The following is a 17,046-nucleotide window of genomic DNA, read 5'->3' as shown; positions in this document are numbered from 1 at the left end:
TGGGATGTTTCATTTCCATGTGCAGTTCCTAATTCTCTGCTGTCTCGGTGTAGTTATCAGTGGGAACAGATTCCGCTGTTCCCTCAGAGCTCACCTGGTGCTCCTGATGTCTGGGCTGTGCAGCCGAGAGCACAAACAGTTTAGGGGCTGGGAAAGGGTTAATGAGGACAGGGCTGGTGTCTGGAAGGCGATGCTGTTTGTGGGGGAAAAGTGCGTCTGGGGCATAGGAGAGATTTGGAGGGTTGTTACTCTAATCAGAAGTGATTAGGAGAGCAGGGCAGGCTGGTGATGTCCAATCTTCTGGCTCAGGTTTTCAAAGGGAGTTGCTGTTAAGTAGAATTTCCTCTGGGAGGAAGAGAAAAAGAGACATGGCAGAAATCCAAACCCTCTGCTGAGAAAGAGGGTGAGGCCAGACAGGATTGATTTGGGACTTTATTTGGGTGTGCTTGGAATTGCCTGGGCCTGGGGAAGCACCGGGAGCCAGAGGACGAAGATAACCTGTGGGCAGAGGGTGCTGGCTGGAGCCGGGCTGCCGACGGGAGGGTGAATCACCCATCCACACCTGCAGAAAGCACCTTGCTGGCTGGAGTCATAGCAAGCTTTGCTGAACTGTGCTGGGGTTTTTTGATGTGAATAGGAAATGACTTCTGCAGCTGAGTCTTTGTGGGCACGGGACTGTAAAAGGCACTGCCATTTTACATACCACATTTTAGCTTGAGAGAGAGGAAGGCGGCTTTGCTGTTAGAGTCACATAGTTAATAAGCAAATATATGTGGCTCCATAGGGCTTGAATAACTTTTGGAAGCAAAGTAGTTATGAGGGCTGAGTCCTTTGCCTGCTCTAAATGACTGAAAATAATTGGCTTTATTTCACTTACGAAGTCACAGAACCCAAATGCTTCCGTATAACATACCCGACTCCAGCTCGTTGTCTTTGTAGCTCATAAGGAAGGAACCTGTTGCAATTGTCTGCTGGATGCATCAGTTGCCCCCGGGCCTGGACTGCACTTTCTTACAGGTTTCCATGTTCCTGCTTACACAATTTGCTGTGGCTGGGGGAAAACTTGGAGAGCCTGAAACCTGCAGCTTCTTGCTGTGGGAAGGAGCAATGAGAAAAAAGTGATTGGTGAGGTGCAGCGCAATTACAGCCTGTGCTATGCAGGGCTCAGGTGGGCTGAACGTAAGGGGCTCTTCTGGCTTCAACAGCTCTGAAACCCAGCGGGTGGGCTGGTCCTAGGAGGGCCATTTCCATGACAGTGTATCATAAGGGTGTGATTCAGTGGCTTTCTAGAAATGCAAGGATCTAAAAGAAGTAAAAAAGGAAGTTTTCTTTTTCTGTCTCATTCTACATTAAGAAATAAAGCAACTTGGGTTCTCCCTCTAGGGAAAAGGGAAATTTGGCACAAAAAAGCCCCTCCCTACCTCCACACATCTATATACCACGTCTCCGCTTCACTATTCACTTGTTTTGACATAAAGTACTTTCCCCAACAAATATTAGTCACAACTTTGGCTTCAACCATCCAATTCTTAACCTTCCTCAAAACAATTTGCAATGGGTGACGTTAGTGATGTGTGATGGCGATGAGTAGGGGTGGGTGGATTTAGCATTTGTGGAAGGTTCTGCATCGAGGTTTGGGAGCCCAAAACCTGCTGCCTGCCTGGGCTGGTGTGGGCTGTGGTAAGGGAGTCCCAAAGGACCTGCCAGCACATCAGAGGGTCTTTGCTGGGTCCCTTGAATATGACAAACTGTGAGGATGGAAAACCAGAACATCTGGTAATATCATTGTGGGCATGCTTACATGAGTTTTGTCAACAGAGGCTGAAGAAGCTGGAGTGATGACTACAGCATAACATTGACTAATCCATATTTATTAATGGGTGTAAAATTTGAACTAGCTGCCTAAAATCCTGGTTTGGAGCAGTAACTGCTTTATTGAACAGTTCAGCACCAAGGGGAAAGAAAAAACACCAAGTGGCATGTTGGATCAAATACAGGTTCCCAAGAGTTCCTGGGGAGCAAGGGACAAGGGATGTTTGGGTTAGACAGAGCTGTAAAATTATATTCCTGGCCTGCAGCAGCTGCACACACAGGCAAGCTTGCAGTTGCTGTGGGATCCAGAATGAAATGAGCCCTGCCATCCCTGGGCTTCCTCTAGTAATTATGACATGTATTACACCCTAATGAGAACCTGCTCCATTTTTTCATCACTCTGCTGCTCTTTCCTCATGGCTGCTTCTTCTGAGCTCTTCTTTGTAAAACCCATCTGGCAAAGGGGTTATATTTTCTTTTTAAAAGGAGAAAACTTTGGAAATTAGTAGTTTCACTGTGTGTTATTATGCTTATAATCCTCTAATTTGGTAATAAGTCTCTAATCATCGCCATGCAGAATGATGAGCAGAGCCAGCCCAGAAAGATGCCCCTCTGGGTTTCTCAGGTGCAGCAGCCACGGCGTATCCTGATGGACCATTGACTCCATGTCTGGTCCCCAGGAGAGGCAGGGAGGAGATGGACCGTCCAACAGCAGCAGCAAGGACCTTAGTGAGACTCTGTACTGACATGAATATGAAATTGGCAATTCCCAGCAACAACATCAGACCGAAGGCATGTGACCACATACTGATAATGTAAAGCCATTCTTAAAACATTCAAATGTAGATCATTAGTGAGAAACCCCAAGAGGAAAAGGAAAAAAATGAAGAAAACCCAAGAGACGTTACCATGGTCTGCTCAGGGTGGTTGCTGCATGACAGTGCTGTCCTACACAGCACGGCAATGGGAGCCATGGGTTTTAATGCATCTTCCTGGTACAAATTCTCTCAGTGTAACAGAGGAAGGAGGACAGTGCAAGGGGTCCTGGCCCAGCATTGAGAGAGGTGGTAGAACAGTGTTTTATAGACGTAAAGCACGTTGGGATATTTCACCTGACTGGCTTCTTCCATCAGCTGTAGCAGACAGAAACTGTAAGCCATTGAGCTTTAAAAATGCTCATAAGGAGAAAAGAAAAAAAAAGTAAATAAATCCCAGTATGTTTCAGGGACAGCAGACCTGTTCCAGACCCAGTGCCCAGCCTGTGACAGCAGCTCGGGGATCATTAGACACCCAGAACGGGTGTTTCAGCCGATGAGGAGCCACCGGGGCAGGAGCCCTTCTGCTGTGCAGTCCAGTGCTCCAGGCAAGGTCTGGGGCGGCAGCGATGCCGAGCCTGGGGCAGTGGTACGGGAGCCTTGGCAGCCCTGGGAAAAGCGGTTTTCTACAGGGAAGGAACCGCTGTCCCTGCTCCCAGGGCAGGGATGGGGGGCAGCAGCTCCTGGCTGGACCCGGGGACTGGGGGTGTCTCTGCTGAGTATGTACTCACGAGAGGAGGTGGCCTCTGTCTGAGTGGGAGTTTGTGTGATAATCTCTGTTCTGTGTTGTTCTGGCATAATGCAGGGCTCTACAAAAGCTGATTTCTCTTAGACTAAGCTAAACACTGCAAAGTCTATGCTGCACTAGTACATGCACAAAAAGACGAGGGAAAAAGGAAAACCTTTTGAGAAATATGTCTATAAATAGCAATTTAGCTTGACAACCCCATCCCTCCCTGAAAAAGTCAAGAGCAAACAACAAATACCATCCCTTTGCTAGGAATACTTTCTGCTCAGCAGCATTTTTCAAGGCTGTCTCCTGTGCAGATGAGTTATCAGGATGCAGAGGAAGGTGCGGTCTGTGAGCCAGCCCCTTCCAGCCCCTAATGACAGCCTGCTGCTCTGGGGGCTCCTGCCCAGCCTGCTCCTGTGACACAGGCTTTCCCACTTCCAACACTGCAAAGAGGCAAATCCCTGCAAACACACAGCTTGCTGAGTGCAGTGCATGGTGCTGAGCCACACCTTAAAAAAAAAAAAAAGAAAATAAAAGAAAAAGGGACTTCCAGATTATTAGATATCAAAGATGATAGTGGCTAATTGAGTTCTGTGTAGTCTGGCTTCCCAAGCAGGAAAGCTGCCCATCTGCTGGGGCTGGTGACCAGTCAGGCAACTGGTCATTCCCACCTTTCTGCACCCTGTTAAAAAGACTGTATCATTACATCATGCCACCCTTCTAGATTGCAAGGTGGTGGCAACAGACACCTTGCTCTCAGCAGAGCTGAGCCCTGAGTGAACCCCTGGTAAGTACTGGGGAAAGGAGACTGGAGTAGATCTGGCTTAGGTTAGGTATGGGTAATGTTCTCAAAACCACCACAGACTTGGTCCCAGCATAGGAGAGGTGGACAAGAGAGGTTCCCCATGAGGGTGATAAGGAAAGCCAAAACATGAGCCCTGATGGGCAAATTGGAGTCGGGGATGTTTTTACTCAGCACCACAGCTGGCTCAGAGATCACGGGAAAGCTCCAAGCTTTGAGATGTGAGGGACTAGAAATGCAGAGTAGGGGAAGATGAAAATGAGACGAAGTCATCACTTCCCAAAAGCTTCACAGTGAAGGAAACACCTCCCACTGTCTGGAGGATCCATGGGAATATTATAATATTTGTTCCAAAAACATGACTGGGTGGATACAGAATTACTGACGCAGACACAAGCAGCTAATTGAATTCATACGTAGAAACCCCGGACACCATATGGCCTCAATAAAACGTGGGTCCGTAGCTGTTTCTTAGCAGATGGTTATTCATTTTCATAATCTTAAATCAAAAGATCATTTTTATATCTGGAGATCAAAGGCACTTAATGGCTCCTTGGTCGAGGTTTGTGAAATGAAACCTCTGTCCTCTGTTTTGGCATTACACACAAGGCAGACGGGGGTTTTCCCCTGAAACCTTTGCAGAGACTCCGGGTGACCACATCTGGGCAGCAGCTGCAAATGTTCGCAGCTCTTCAGGGCTGAGACTTCATTATACAGATGTGCAGTTTATAAAATGAGAAGGGACAGTTTTAAGGAGCTTGTGTGGCCACATATATATTTCCCCAGATCACAGAATCACCGATTATTAGGATATAGCCCATGTGAGTATTTTGTGATGAAATTATTCCTTTTCCCCATAGAAAAAAATGTGCAAAGCACCATCTGACCTCTCAGACGTTTACCCTGCACTCAGCCCCGCAAAGCAGTTGTGTGAGGCCAATGCTGTATGTGCTCTGGCATCCCCATAGGAGGTGAAGCTGCAGAGGTACCAGGCAAGTCTCAGACTCCTCTTCAGCTGAGTTCTCACCTCCGAGGCTGCACGTCAGTGCTGCTCCGGCAGAGCCAGTGCAGGGGAGGAGAAGGGGGCGAGATGCATTTACGTGGAAAGTACTTCCACACCCACCAGAAAACCTCTAGGATAGGCATGATCTTTGACACCTAAGAATGAAAGGTGCATGGTTACTCAGAGCACCGTAGGTACAGGTTGCAACAAATTGAGTCCTGTAGCCTGTTAATAAACCTCATTTTTGCAGTGGCTACCTGCTTGCTGATGCAGTTCTCATCAACGTGAAGGTGTAACCAAAATACACCTCCTCTCCAGTGAACCCACACCACCGGGGTGCTCTTTGCATTTCAAACAGTGATGCATGTGGTTAATATTTGTGCCACAATCCGCAGGCATCTCCGAGAATGAGCATTTCCCTGCTATCGTGTGGGTTTTCCCTGCCAGCCTCGCCTGCACTATGGAAATGATCCTCCCCAGCAGACAGCAGAGTCCCACCTCGGTTCCCATTCACCTGGAGATGAAAGTGCTCTGGCTGCCAGTGTAGGCGGGGTAAAACTATTTAAAAACCTCATTAGAGAAAGTATTTGGGGAAGACAGAAACACCCTCAGTTGTGGTTTGCTCCAGGACTTCTCAAGCCAGATCACTTCTGATACAGAGGGAAGGGCACTATGAGAGACATTCCTGTCAACTAGTACTTCTCGTAGGGATGCCTTGGGTGTACTTTGCCTTTTTCTGTGTCCCAGTGGGCTGTATTTTCTGCATAAATATGGGCACATTCCCCTCCATGTGCCGTTTAGGTGAGGAGCCCAACTGCAGCACAGCACCAGGGCTACCGCATGGTGCGGAGTGGTCCTGTTTCGAGTCAGAGGAACGCAGTCAGGAGAACTGTGTGTAATCTTGATTAGGCACGTATCCACTGGGAATATTTCCTATTCTACTGAATTCCTGTTGGTGCATATTTCAGCTGAATTTGCAGCCAGAGTAATGGCCAAGCCACATCTGGCTCGTGATGCACATGGGATCAGACCGGGACTTTGGGAGGAGGTGGATCTGGATTCAGAGGTTTGGCTTCTTATTTAGTAAATCACTGGTTACATTCTCCCATGGCTGCTCCAGACTACCCCAGAGCTTAATGATATTCACATCCAAGTGTTTTTTAAGTCTGCATGACTAGGAAACAATTTCAAGTGTATGGTTTGTCTGGCCTGTTACGAAGGAGCCTGTGCACCTGCATTTCCCCTACTGCCTGCATTTTCTTTGCATCCTATTTATTCAAAGGGGTTAAATGTTTGTTAACTCCTAGCAAGGTAGAGTCCCAATAATCCCTTTTCCTCTCCCAGCACAGTCATCCATCTGCACACATCGAGCAGCCCCTGTTGATCAGGACAACTGTAGCCTGCAGGCAGCCATGGGGCACCTCCCTTCCAAGCAGGTGCCTGATCCTGTAGGATCATACAAGCCTACAAAGACCAGGCTGGGCTAAGCAAGTCCACATGCAGCAGTATACAGGCTTGTTCTCCCTTGTCTCCAGCCATGGGAGCTGGCAGTGTCCCTGCAGGAGTTCAGCGGGGTTCCCCATCGCAGTGCTTGAGTCACCTGCCAGGTTTTGTCCCAGCCAGCTTCCCACGCCCAACTGCTATGTTCTTCACCTCTGCCACGGGCCCCGACAAACAGCCTTTGCTCTGCCACTGCTGCTAATGATATTTACGGTTTGAACCAAGTCCCCTCTGAACTGATCAACAGGCGCCGTACACGCCATGAGCACGCAGATCGTACAGGCCTTGTCCAACAGGCTCGGGTTCAGAGGTCAGGGTTTAACTTATCCACGTCCTGACATGAACTGCAGGAGGAACAGACTCCCAGTCTCTCCTTCTGCCTGTTCTGGGTTTATTTTATTATTATTTTTAGTGGAGGGAGGTCTTTTTAAAATCCAGTTAGCACATTCAGAATACTTTTTATGTTAGTATTTGACTCAGATGAAATGTATCTTGGCCCTGTAGCTGTTGTTACCTACATCCACCAGAAAGAACAAAGCCTCCCTAGACTATGAGCCCTGGCAGTATTGATTCATGCTGGGATATGTGGATGCCAGCGAAAAATAAATAATGCGGTAGTTAAAAGGTGTGGTATTTTCTAAGTCATAGATCTAAAGGCACCCTACTTTCTTTGCTTTGCATACTTGCAGAGCACCATCCTTTTTGCTTTCCAGATATGAAAGCTGAAGCAGAGAAACATCTGATGAGGCTTCATCGCTGACTCACTGTTTGATGTTAAGCAGAAGGAGGAATGTGATCAGATACCATTGTGCAAAGCATGCACCAGACAACGCTGTCACCCGGGATGAAGAAGCAACTCCCATTCCTGAGCACGATGGGTTGGCAGCCCAGCTGTTATGCCCACAGCTGGCTCCCTGCTGGCTCCAAATGGGGGACGTAACCCCTTGCCATCCCCTGCCCCACCTGAGCTCTGCTGAGGCCACACAGCCGCAGGGACATCACCTTTGAAATTGCTTTTACACCGCGTGCAGACAGAGGTTCAGGGCCCTGCTGGTGCTCGCAGGGTCAGCCGGCGGGGCGGGGGCGGCTGCAGCAGGCGCGCAGCCGGAGGGGTGTGCACAGCTCTGCACGCCCGGAGTTCTTTCTCACGAGATGGTGCAACCAGCCAGCGGGGAACTGGTTAAGCAGCGTGAGCTCCTCGGCTCCTGGGTTTGGCTGGCGGTGCAAGGCAGGGCAGGATGTCACCCGGAAACCGGCATGTTTTATTAAAAAGAGTATCAAAGTGGGCTAAAGTCTCTTATTATGACTTGCAATGTCCACAAATTTTGCCACTTCCAAATAGTTTCTGCCTACATATTCCTCCCACTGCTACACTGGGTGCTGGCAAATGTCTCTGCTCAAGGAGGGGAATGGCTTTCATTTGAATAGTCCTAAGGCAAGTTTCACTGAGCGGTGCCAGCATCTACCCGCAGCTCTCACGTGCCCGGCAGTGATCCGGGTAGTGCCGCGGGGAGGGCTCTTTGCTTGCCCAGGACACCACAGAGACAACAGCTCTCACTAGGTTTTCCCAGTGTTTTGTTCAGCTGAGTCCATGGTAGCCTAAACCAATGTAATTAAGCAGTGATGGGTGCACGTACTCACAATATTAAATCTCAACTTATTCTAACTTGCGGACAATTCCTTTCATCAGGGCAGTGAGCGTGGCCAGCTGTGCTATTGAGATAGTGAGTCACACACACGCAGCTGAAACCACCAGACTTCACACTAAAGTCAAGTTTTTGCAATTAACTGCAGGCTACCAGAAGGACATGGGACCGCCCTGGTGGGTGTCAAACTGCTCCTCAGATCCTACGCTGTTAAGTCCCGCAGTGCCCCTTTCGGGATCCTGTCTTCAGCTGATGGGTGTGGGCTCTCCTATGCACGCCTTAGACACTATGGTTGGGAAATTAGATGTACAGGTCTCCTGGGAGCTGTTGATCCTGGGCGCTCCTGGCTCAACACATCCTACACTGACCAAGATGCTGCAGTACCGCAAACCCCAGGCTGCAGTAAGGCAGTGGGGGTTTGATGGGAGGTACCGTACTGTGTAGCTGAGAGCACCTTGCTGCCCACTGAGGACTTTGATGTCCATCCCAGAAGCTGGTGTCGCAGCTGGAGATCTGTCTGTCAGGGAAGAAAAGCCACAATGTTTACTGAGCACAGGCTGGGCAAGGAGTGCACCCCGCTGCCCCGCTCTCCTAGAGATAGTTTGGCTCCCACAGAAACTTTTCCTTCTGCAAAAAGTAATGGGTGTTAATGATTGAGGCCTTGAGGCTGTCGGTCAGATGCTGAGGGCTAACCATGTCCATGCAGCGCCTCCCGCACGGCATGACCAAGACATGGCTGTTCTTTCACCTCCGGTGCCGGTAACCTGAAACGAGATTGCTGGAAATGAGAGAGAGGGAGAGTCAGCGATTTGATTACAGGCCACAGGCACATGCCTGGCCTTCATGGATATATTAAGTAAGAGACATTTTAAAACAAAACCACCCTCAGTAACCTTATCGTAAGCTTGAATCCACAACCCATCTGTTAACTCCCAGTCCTGCCCACATAGGCTCCGATCAGACGTTGGTGCCAGGGATTTTCGGAATGTTTTCCCCCAAATCGCTGTAGTTGGAAGGGGACAGTCCCGGGAAAGGGGCAGGTCCTGGAGCTTGACCTCCCCAGCGTGCCCTCAGCGCACCTTCCGACCAATCCCCAGACCCTCGCCTTTTACTGTGTCTGTAAATAACTGCAAATCCCCCTTGGACACGAGCTGCCTCTGTCCTGTGACTCCCAGCCCTTCTGCAGCAAGCGCTCAGGAGACCTGCTGCTCAGCAAACAGCTTTAGAAAATTAAGCCTTTTAAAACATTTTGCTGCTGCCTTAATTGTATGTTGTAAAGGAACCCTCCCCGTAGAAATAACTCAGAAAACAAAATTCAGAAGGCAAATCGATGATTGCATCAGCCTTAGCTTATGAAAACTGATCTCCAGGAAAATGTAATTCAACTCTCCAGCGATCTAACTTGATGCCCAAGAATGTAATAACTTCATTTGGATCCTCTTTTTAGGGGACTCCTAAATCCTTGGCAACATCCCTTAAGGTCATGAGTAAATCCTGATATGGAGAATTGTTTGGCAAGCATGAGAACAGTAAAAGGGCTAAATAATTGGGGATTACCTCTGACCCTGATTTGTAGCTCACCACCCACTGCAGGAATGTACCGAATATCTGAAAGAGCATTCAGGAGTCAGACAATTCATGGGCATGAAACTGTCCACGTACACTTAGAGTTTGCGCTTAAAATGCAGAGCATTTTGGCCCCAAACCTCATTTTTCATTAGCAATCAGCTGCAGCAAGCTCTAATTATTTCTGTTGCCTTGGACAGAGGAGTAGTGATGGGACAGATTAAAAACTGTATTTTTTTCACCGTTTGCTTGGAAAATAACAATTTGGGTTTTCAGGCCAGAGAGAGAATGAACCATCTCATTCTGTACCCATTTATTTATGCTGGTTACTTTCCCCTGAACTGCAGGAAGGGACAAACACATCACTGCCATTTTTTTTGTCATGGTTATTACTGAATTTACTCAATGCCTGTATGGAAGACAAGCTCTGCTTTGAGAAGTTGGCAGCCCAGAGCCATGATCCTGCCCCATTTATGCTCAGTGCTCCATGTTCAGTCTGTAGGTCCTCTCCTCTGTGGGGGGCTGGCTCTGCAGCATCACAGCAGACTCTTCAGATCAGTGAGGGGATCGTGGCCATAAACGCCACGTTTGCAGACTCAGACACAAAATACCAAGAAGACCGTACTGAGTGGGACAGCCTAAGCAGCTGCTTTTTGGGAGCTCCATGTCATTGATACAGTGCTGCGTTGTTTATACTGGGGATGCAGCTGGGATCTTATAAAGAGGTTTTTGTTTTTTATAAACCTTACATTTACAGCTAGCAGATTTCTGCAAGGCTTTGGCTTCCCTGAGGATTCTTCCTGGTAACGACACGCACCTTCAGCTGGCAGCGAGCCTTAAAAGGCCTCTCTCCATTGCCTGTATAAAATCTCTGTGTGCTCTCACGTAATTCCTCCTGACCTCAGATTCCTTCTGACGTGGAGCGGACAAGGACTCTCTGAGGCGATAGCAGAGGCTCTGTGCTGGAGTTCTGCTATTACCTTATCTTGGTAAATGCGCCTTTTATCTGATGAGCTTGCCTCTACTTGTTCAGCAGGGAAAATGACCATAGCCCTTCAAGAGAATAGGTTTGCTTTGGCAGGTACACGCACTATCATCATGCTCAGTGTTTTGCAACAGCTGGCATCCAAGAATTGCAGATGCTTGGCAAAAGCATGGAATATCCTAAACTTCTTTGTGATCCTGGCATTTACTTATAGCCATTTCATAGTGACTCACAGATATTTTGTCTGTGTTTCTAGAGTTCTCAGGCTGCCGATTTAGCTGGGGTCTGTGTTTATGCCTTTATTATTATTATTATTATTTTTTAATTCAACCTGTAAAAGGCTGTGCCGGTAAAACCGTTTCAGCCCGTTCCGCACTCACCACACAGTTTCAAGGCTGAAGCTGCGCCCGTTCGCCTCCCACGGAGCGGGGTCAGGGCGGTGCGAACCCGCCCCGCACCCCCGCTGGGGACACCGGACCCGGGAGTTGGGGGGGGAACAGGAGCTCCGCGCCGGGGGGCGGGGGGGGGAATCCCGCCGGGACACACGTGCAGGCGGGGGCAGCGCTGCCGCCGGGACCCGCCGCTCCCCCCCTTCGGGCCGGGCGCTGCCGGGGGTGCCCAGCCGGGCCCAGCCCAGTCGGGGGCGGCCCCGCCTCCCCCCGGCACGTTGCGCGGCGGCGGCGGCGCTGCCGACACGTGAGACTCATGTGACGGGGGGGCCGGCGCGCCCGCCCCGGCGGCCGCCAGACGTGCCGGCAGTCACAGGGTAGCGCACGTCGCTCCCGTCCACCCACTCGCCCGCATTTAACCCGGCCCGCCGCCGCCCGCCGCTCCTCAGCCCGCGCGGCGCGGACGCGGCATGAGCAGCCCGGCCTGAGCGGTGCCGCCCGCCCCGCGCTCCGCTGCTCCCGCTCCGCACCCCACCGCCATGGAGCGGATCCCCAGCGCGCAGCCCCCGCCCGTCTGCCTGGGCAAGCTGCCCGCCCTGGAGAGCGCCGACGTGCCGGGGTAAGCGGCGGCGGACGGCGGCGGGCTCGGGGGGAGGAGTGGCCCCGTCGCGGCCCCCGGGGAACAGGGATAATTTGGCTGCTTTCGTTTCGCCCGTGCAGGCTGGACTTCGCGCACATGTACCAAGTGTACAAGCCCAGGAGGGGGTTAAAGAGGAGCGAGGACAATAAGGTAAACTGGGGGCTGCGCGGCAGCCCGTCCTGGGAGAGAAAAGTTTTTCCCGGCGGAGGCTGCCTGCGGGCTGCTCCCTGCCTGGGGCTGCGTGGGGGCGCGGGCGTGGGGCCGCCGGAGCTCAGCCGTTATTCGGAGGTTGGGGGGACACAAGGAGCGGGGAGCGATGTCTGCGCAGGGCGCGCTGCCCCCGGCACCGCGGAGCGCTGACCCGCTGCCGCTGGCTTTGCAGGAGACCTACAAGTTGCCTCACAGGCTGATAGAGAAGAAGAGGCGCGACAGGATTAACGAGTGCATCGCCCAGCTGAAGGACCTGCTGCCCGAGCACCTCAAGCTGACGGTAGGTTGGAGCGGCCTCCCGGGACCCGCCGCCGCCGGCGGGGCTGGACGGAGCCGGCTCCTTCGAGCAAAGGCGCCCGCGACAGCGGTTCCCCCGCGGCCGGGTCTTTTCTTGCTATTGCAGCGGGGATTTGAGTGGGTTTTTTTCCCCCCCCCGCCTTCCCTTGCCCCGTGTGTCCCCTGCCCCGGGGTGGCCGCACGCCCGGGGCGCGCTGCAAACACAACCCAGACTGTCCCGCGATCGGAGCCCTCGAGGGACTCCGGGAGGTGCCTGCGGGGCTCCCCTGGCACCCCCCGCTGCCGGCCCGGAGGAGCCTCCAGCCGGATTCCCCTGTGCTAAGGTCACGGTGTCAGCAGGGGCAGCAGAACTGATAAATAAAATACTTAGCTTTGAGGTATGTGGCTGGTCCCAAAATATCCATGAGATTCTGTGATAGCTTTTTCTGCAGCCTGCTTTTTAACCGATTTTCTGGGAATGCTGTCATTTATAGTCCTGTACTGTTCAGGATCTAGGCTCTGCCTTTAAGCCCTTTCTCCAAACTGCCTTGGTCCTTCCTGTGTTATTCAGAAAACATTGACAGCCTTATTCAGAAAACATTGACAGCCCCATCAAGCTCTTGCATGTGTGTCTGACCCCACAGCAGACACCAACCTGTCTCTTTGCTTTCAGACTCTAGGTCACTTGGAGAAGGCTGTGGTTCTCGAGCTCACCTTGAAGCATGTGAAAGCACTAACTAATCTAATTGAGCAGCAGCAACAGAAAATAATTGCTTTGCAGAATGGTTTACAAGCAGGTGAGTATTCAAAACGTATCGTGTGAGAACCTGTGTGCGCTTGATGGACTTTCTCTTGGAGTCTTTGAAATGCAGTTGTGACACTTCGTTCCTGAGAAGGGAGGAGGCAGGAGTTCCTGCCTTTAATCGCTATCATTTTCTCTGACTTCGCTTATGAGCTTTCACAAAAAAAGATGCATTTCTCAGTATGGTCAATGTAGAGTACCCTGTAGAGTTGTTTTGAAATTAAATTGGATTTAAAGTAGTTTTATTTAAAGTCCAGGTTTGCTGTGAGATTCTCTCCAAAGCCATTTAGATCTTTCCATTCATGTTCGTGAGCTTTTGACCAAACCCACTTTTGTTTGTTTGGAGTTTTTTTTCTGAACATGTATATAAATCTGCTTTCTGTACACTCCCCTTTTAGGCCTCTTTATAAACAAGCTAGCCTGTGTTCTGCAGGCAAAGAGGGGACCCGGTGTATCAGCTCATCATGCTTTAGATGTACTTCCTCCTTCTGTTTTCACATGTGGCACTCACGTGAATCTGATAAAGTAAAATTTAGTTTTTCTGAAGAGCCTTCCAGTGCTCTGACAGCCACAGGGAGTGCAATAGAGCTTGAAGCCGAAGCAAAATTGCCCGAGGCTGGCGGAGCCGCTGGCAGAGCTGCTGGCGGGCAGACGCGCTCCAGGAGCTCTCCTCTCTGCCCAGAGGTGAAGGGCAAGGTGCAGTCTGCCTTCCCTGGGCTGCTTCCCGGAGAAGGTACCAGCTTGAGTCACAGCTTCGCTCTGTACTTCAGCACCTGTTGAAGGTGGCATATACAGTAAATACAGAACTAAACCAGAAGTTTACAGTTATTACATAAAAGTGGACAGATGGGTGTTCAAATAAAAATGTACGCTTCTGCAGAAATTGAGGGAACATATGTAAAATTCAGGTTGGCCATCAAGTTCATGTTTCTAGCTGTGCTATAACCAAAGTTTAGTGTCACCTCCAGCCCGCCTCAAATATGGTAATGGAACTATTTAGCATGTTGTTAATTTTTAATTCCTTTTCTGTTAATGTTTCCTCAGGTGACCTGTCATCAAGAAACCTTGATTCCAGCCAGGAAATGTTTCGATCCGGTTTCCAGATGTGTGCCAAGGAAATGCTGCAATACCTGGCAAAGCACGAGAACGGGAAGGACCTGAAGTCGTCCCAGCTGGTCAGCCATCTGCACCGAATGGCCTCTGAGGTGCTCCAGGGCGGAGCCGGCCGCAAGGCCGTAGACATCCCTCCTAAAATGGTGGACTTGAAAGAAAAACCTGTCTCCTTGACCAAAGCAGCAGAGGGACATGGAAAAAACTGCGTGCCTGTGATCCAGAGGACATTTGCTCACTCCAGCGGGGAGCAGAGTGGCAGCGACACAGACACGGACAGTGGGTACGGGGGAGAGCTGGAGAAAAGTGACTCAAAATCTGAACAGCAGTATTTCAAAAAGGATACTGAACTCAAGTACACTGTCCAGGAGAGAATAAGCTCTATTAAGCAAGAGACTGAGGACCCGCCAGCCAAAAGGAGCAGGCTGGAGTCACCAGAGGACGAGGGCCCTTTTGGCAGCGACATGATGGGCTCTTCCAGCAGCTTCCTGGGCCCGCACGCTCACCAGCCTCCCTTGTGCCTGCCTTTCTATTTGATCCCACCATCCGCAACAGCCTATCTGCCCATGCTGGAGAAGTGCTGGTACCCGGCATCCGTACCTGTCTTGTACCCCAGCCTCCCGGCCTCTGCCGCAGCACTTACGGGGTTCATGAACCCTGATAAAATCTCCCCGCCTCTGCTGATGCCCCAGAGACTCCCATCTCCCATACCAGCCCATTCCCCTATCGACTCCTCGGCTCTGCTTCAAGCTTTGAAGCAGATTCCTCCTTTGAACTTGGAAACCAAAGACTAAGCGCAGTGTGACACTTTTTTTTTTTTTTTTTTTTTTTCAGTTTAAGACTGTTTCACTTCTATATATTGGCTGGACTGAGGTGTGGGGATGAGGTTCACTGCACATAGGAAGCTAAATCCCCTTTTCTCTGACTTGTCAGGTGGCTTGGAGAAGGATGAAGGATGTGCCCAGGTTAGTGATTCAGAACTACTTCCAAAAGAAAAAATGAGAAGGGTTTTGTGCTTTGGCCCTCGCCTTCTTCCCTCTCCGCATCTACAGAACAACAGTTGACTCCGTCAGCTGTAACTATATTGCAAAGCTGTGAAAAAATGTTCCATTTGGCAGACTTGGGTTTAGGGTCTGTGAATATAAAAATATGGTACTTCTCATAAAGGCTTTTAAGGCAACAGCCCTGTGGCTGGTAGGTTGAGCTGAACCTATTTGGATGGGACATCATGGTGTCCCAGTGACCGGTGCGGATGCCCCAAGCGTAGTGGTGGTGCTGGTGGCAAAGCCACTGAAAGCAGAGGAGGAGCAGAGCAGTGGTCACTGCTTGGTCATGCAGCCAGGTAGACCTAAGACGGGTTTTTCTCCACACCTTTGCTGATATATATAGATATATATATATATATTATTTTTTTTAAAGAAATAAAATTTAGATGCTGCTTGGAGGCTTTACATGGCGTACATCTAATAAATAAATTAACACGCTCCCCTTCCTGTAACTTGAGCTGCTAGTTTGGGCTGGGGAGGAGAGAAAATATCCCAAGGATCACTTTGCTTGTTGCACCTGACTCCAGGCCCCTCTCACTGCTGCTGTACAGTTTTGTCAGGTCTAGTCTATTAGAAATCAAAATGGTTCTACGAATTCTGTCAGTGGGGGCCTAGCTGGTGAACAGCTGCTTCCCAACATGGGGTGAGTTGAGAGCTTTGTGCAAGAGGGAGCAATTCAGCCCAAGTTGACAGCACGGGGCCCGCTGAATATGCCCCCATCAGTGCCTTTGAAAAATTAAAAGGCTGGGATTTTCAAAGGAGTGTAATCCCAGTGGGGTTTGAGCATCTAAATTCCTTAGTCTCCTTGGCAAACCCTGGCCCACGTTACTATATTAAAGAAAGAGAGTTAGGGTGTTGACGCTCATCCCATTGAACTGCGAGGGTCTTTCTCCACAGAGCGACATTGTGTCCAATTTGGCTTTTTTTTTTTTTTAATTAAAAACCAAAACTTCACTGTGAAATGCAGTGCTGTTGTTTTTATTTTCTTTTTTCTTACTGGTTTTGCGAACTTGTGTCCAGAAACCCTGTTGTATGGATTTTCATTTCGTGCTCCCATTGCACCAGCTGTTGAGATGCACTATGCTTGATTGCAGATCGTGTTCTAATGTTTATTTTGTTTGGTTTTTTTTGGTATACAGTTGTTGCCTTTATTTGTAAAATCCTGTTATAAATATATATATTATATAAATATATTAAAAGGTAAAGCGTTTCAGATGTCTATTATTTGTATAACTACTTGAGCATAAAGAAGTGAGAAATATGAATGTATTCTTGTTTCTGGGTTGTCTTGTTTTTTTGAAGAGAATAATTTTTTGTTTTTCTCTAGGGAGAGGTACAGTGTTTATATTTTGGAGCCTTCTTCAAGGTGGGATATTGTACATATTTTTATCTTGAGTAAATGTTAAGTAGTTGTTTAAAAATACTTAATAAAATAATTCTTTTCCTGTGGAAGATAAGGGTTTGCCTCCTGTGCTTTCAGATATTTGAGGAGGGTCATTTTGGGTGGTCGATGTGGCACAGGGAGGAGCGGGGCCCCTGTGCCATCAGTGCCTGAAGGCAGCTCGAGGTCCCATTACCTGTGTCCCCGGGGATATTTATTTATCTAACTCCCTTGGCACCTTAGCGGATTTTTCTCCTTGCCGATTTGAGAAGTGCCAGGAGAGCCTGGCTGGCTTTTGTGCTTTCCTCTTTATTTCACTGTATTCTCCCT

General features: G+C 49.7%; 1 protein-coding gene across 1 annotated transcript; it reads left to right on the top strand.

Moving 5' to 3' along the window:
- The first annotated feature begins 11,604 nt into the window (after positions 1–11,604).
- BHLHE40 (basic helix-loop-helix family member e40) lies at positions 11,605–16,792 on the top strand. Its single transcript, XM_082060401.1, has 5 exons — positions 11,605–11,870; positions 11,972–12,041; positions 12,274–12,381; positions 13,051–13,174; positions 14,224–16,792. The coding sequence occupies exons 1-5, from the start codon at positions 11,791–11,793 to the stop codon at positions 15,081–15,083; spliced, it is 1,242 nt and encodes a 413-aa protein (XP_081916527.1). The 5' UTR covers positions 11,605–11,790; the 3' UTR covers positions 15,084–16,792.
- The last annotated feature ends 254 nt before the right edge of the window (positions 16,793–17,046 follow it).

Source organism: Streptopelia decaocto (assembly GCF_964273445.1).
Source record: "Streptopelia decaocto genome assembly, chromosome: 8".
NCBI classification, from domain to species: Eukaryota; Metazoa; Chordata; class Aves; order Columbiformes; family Columbidae; genus Streptopelia; species Streptopelia decaocto.
The sequence above is the reverse complement of the archived record's forward strand: the minus strand, read 5'-3'. Positions and strand labels throughout refer to the sequence as shown.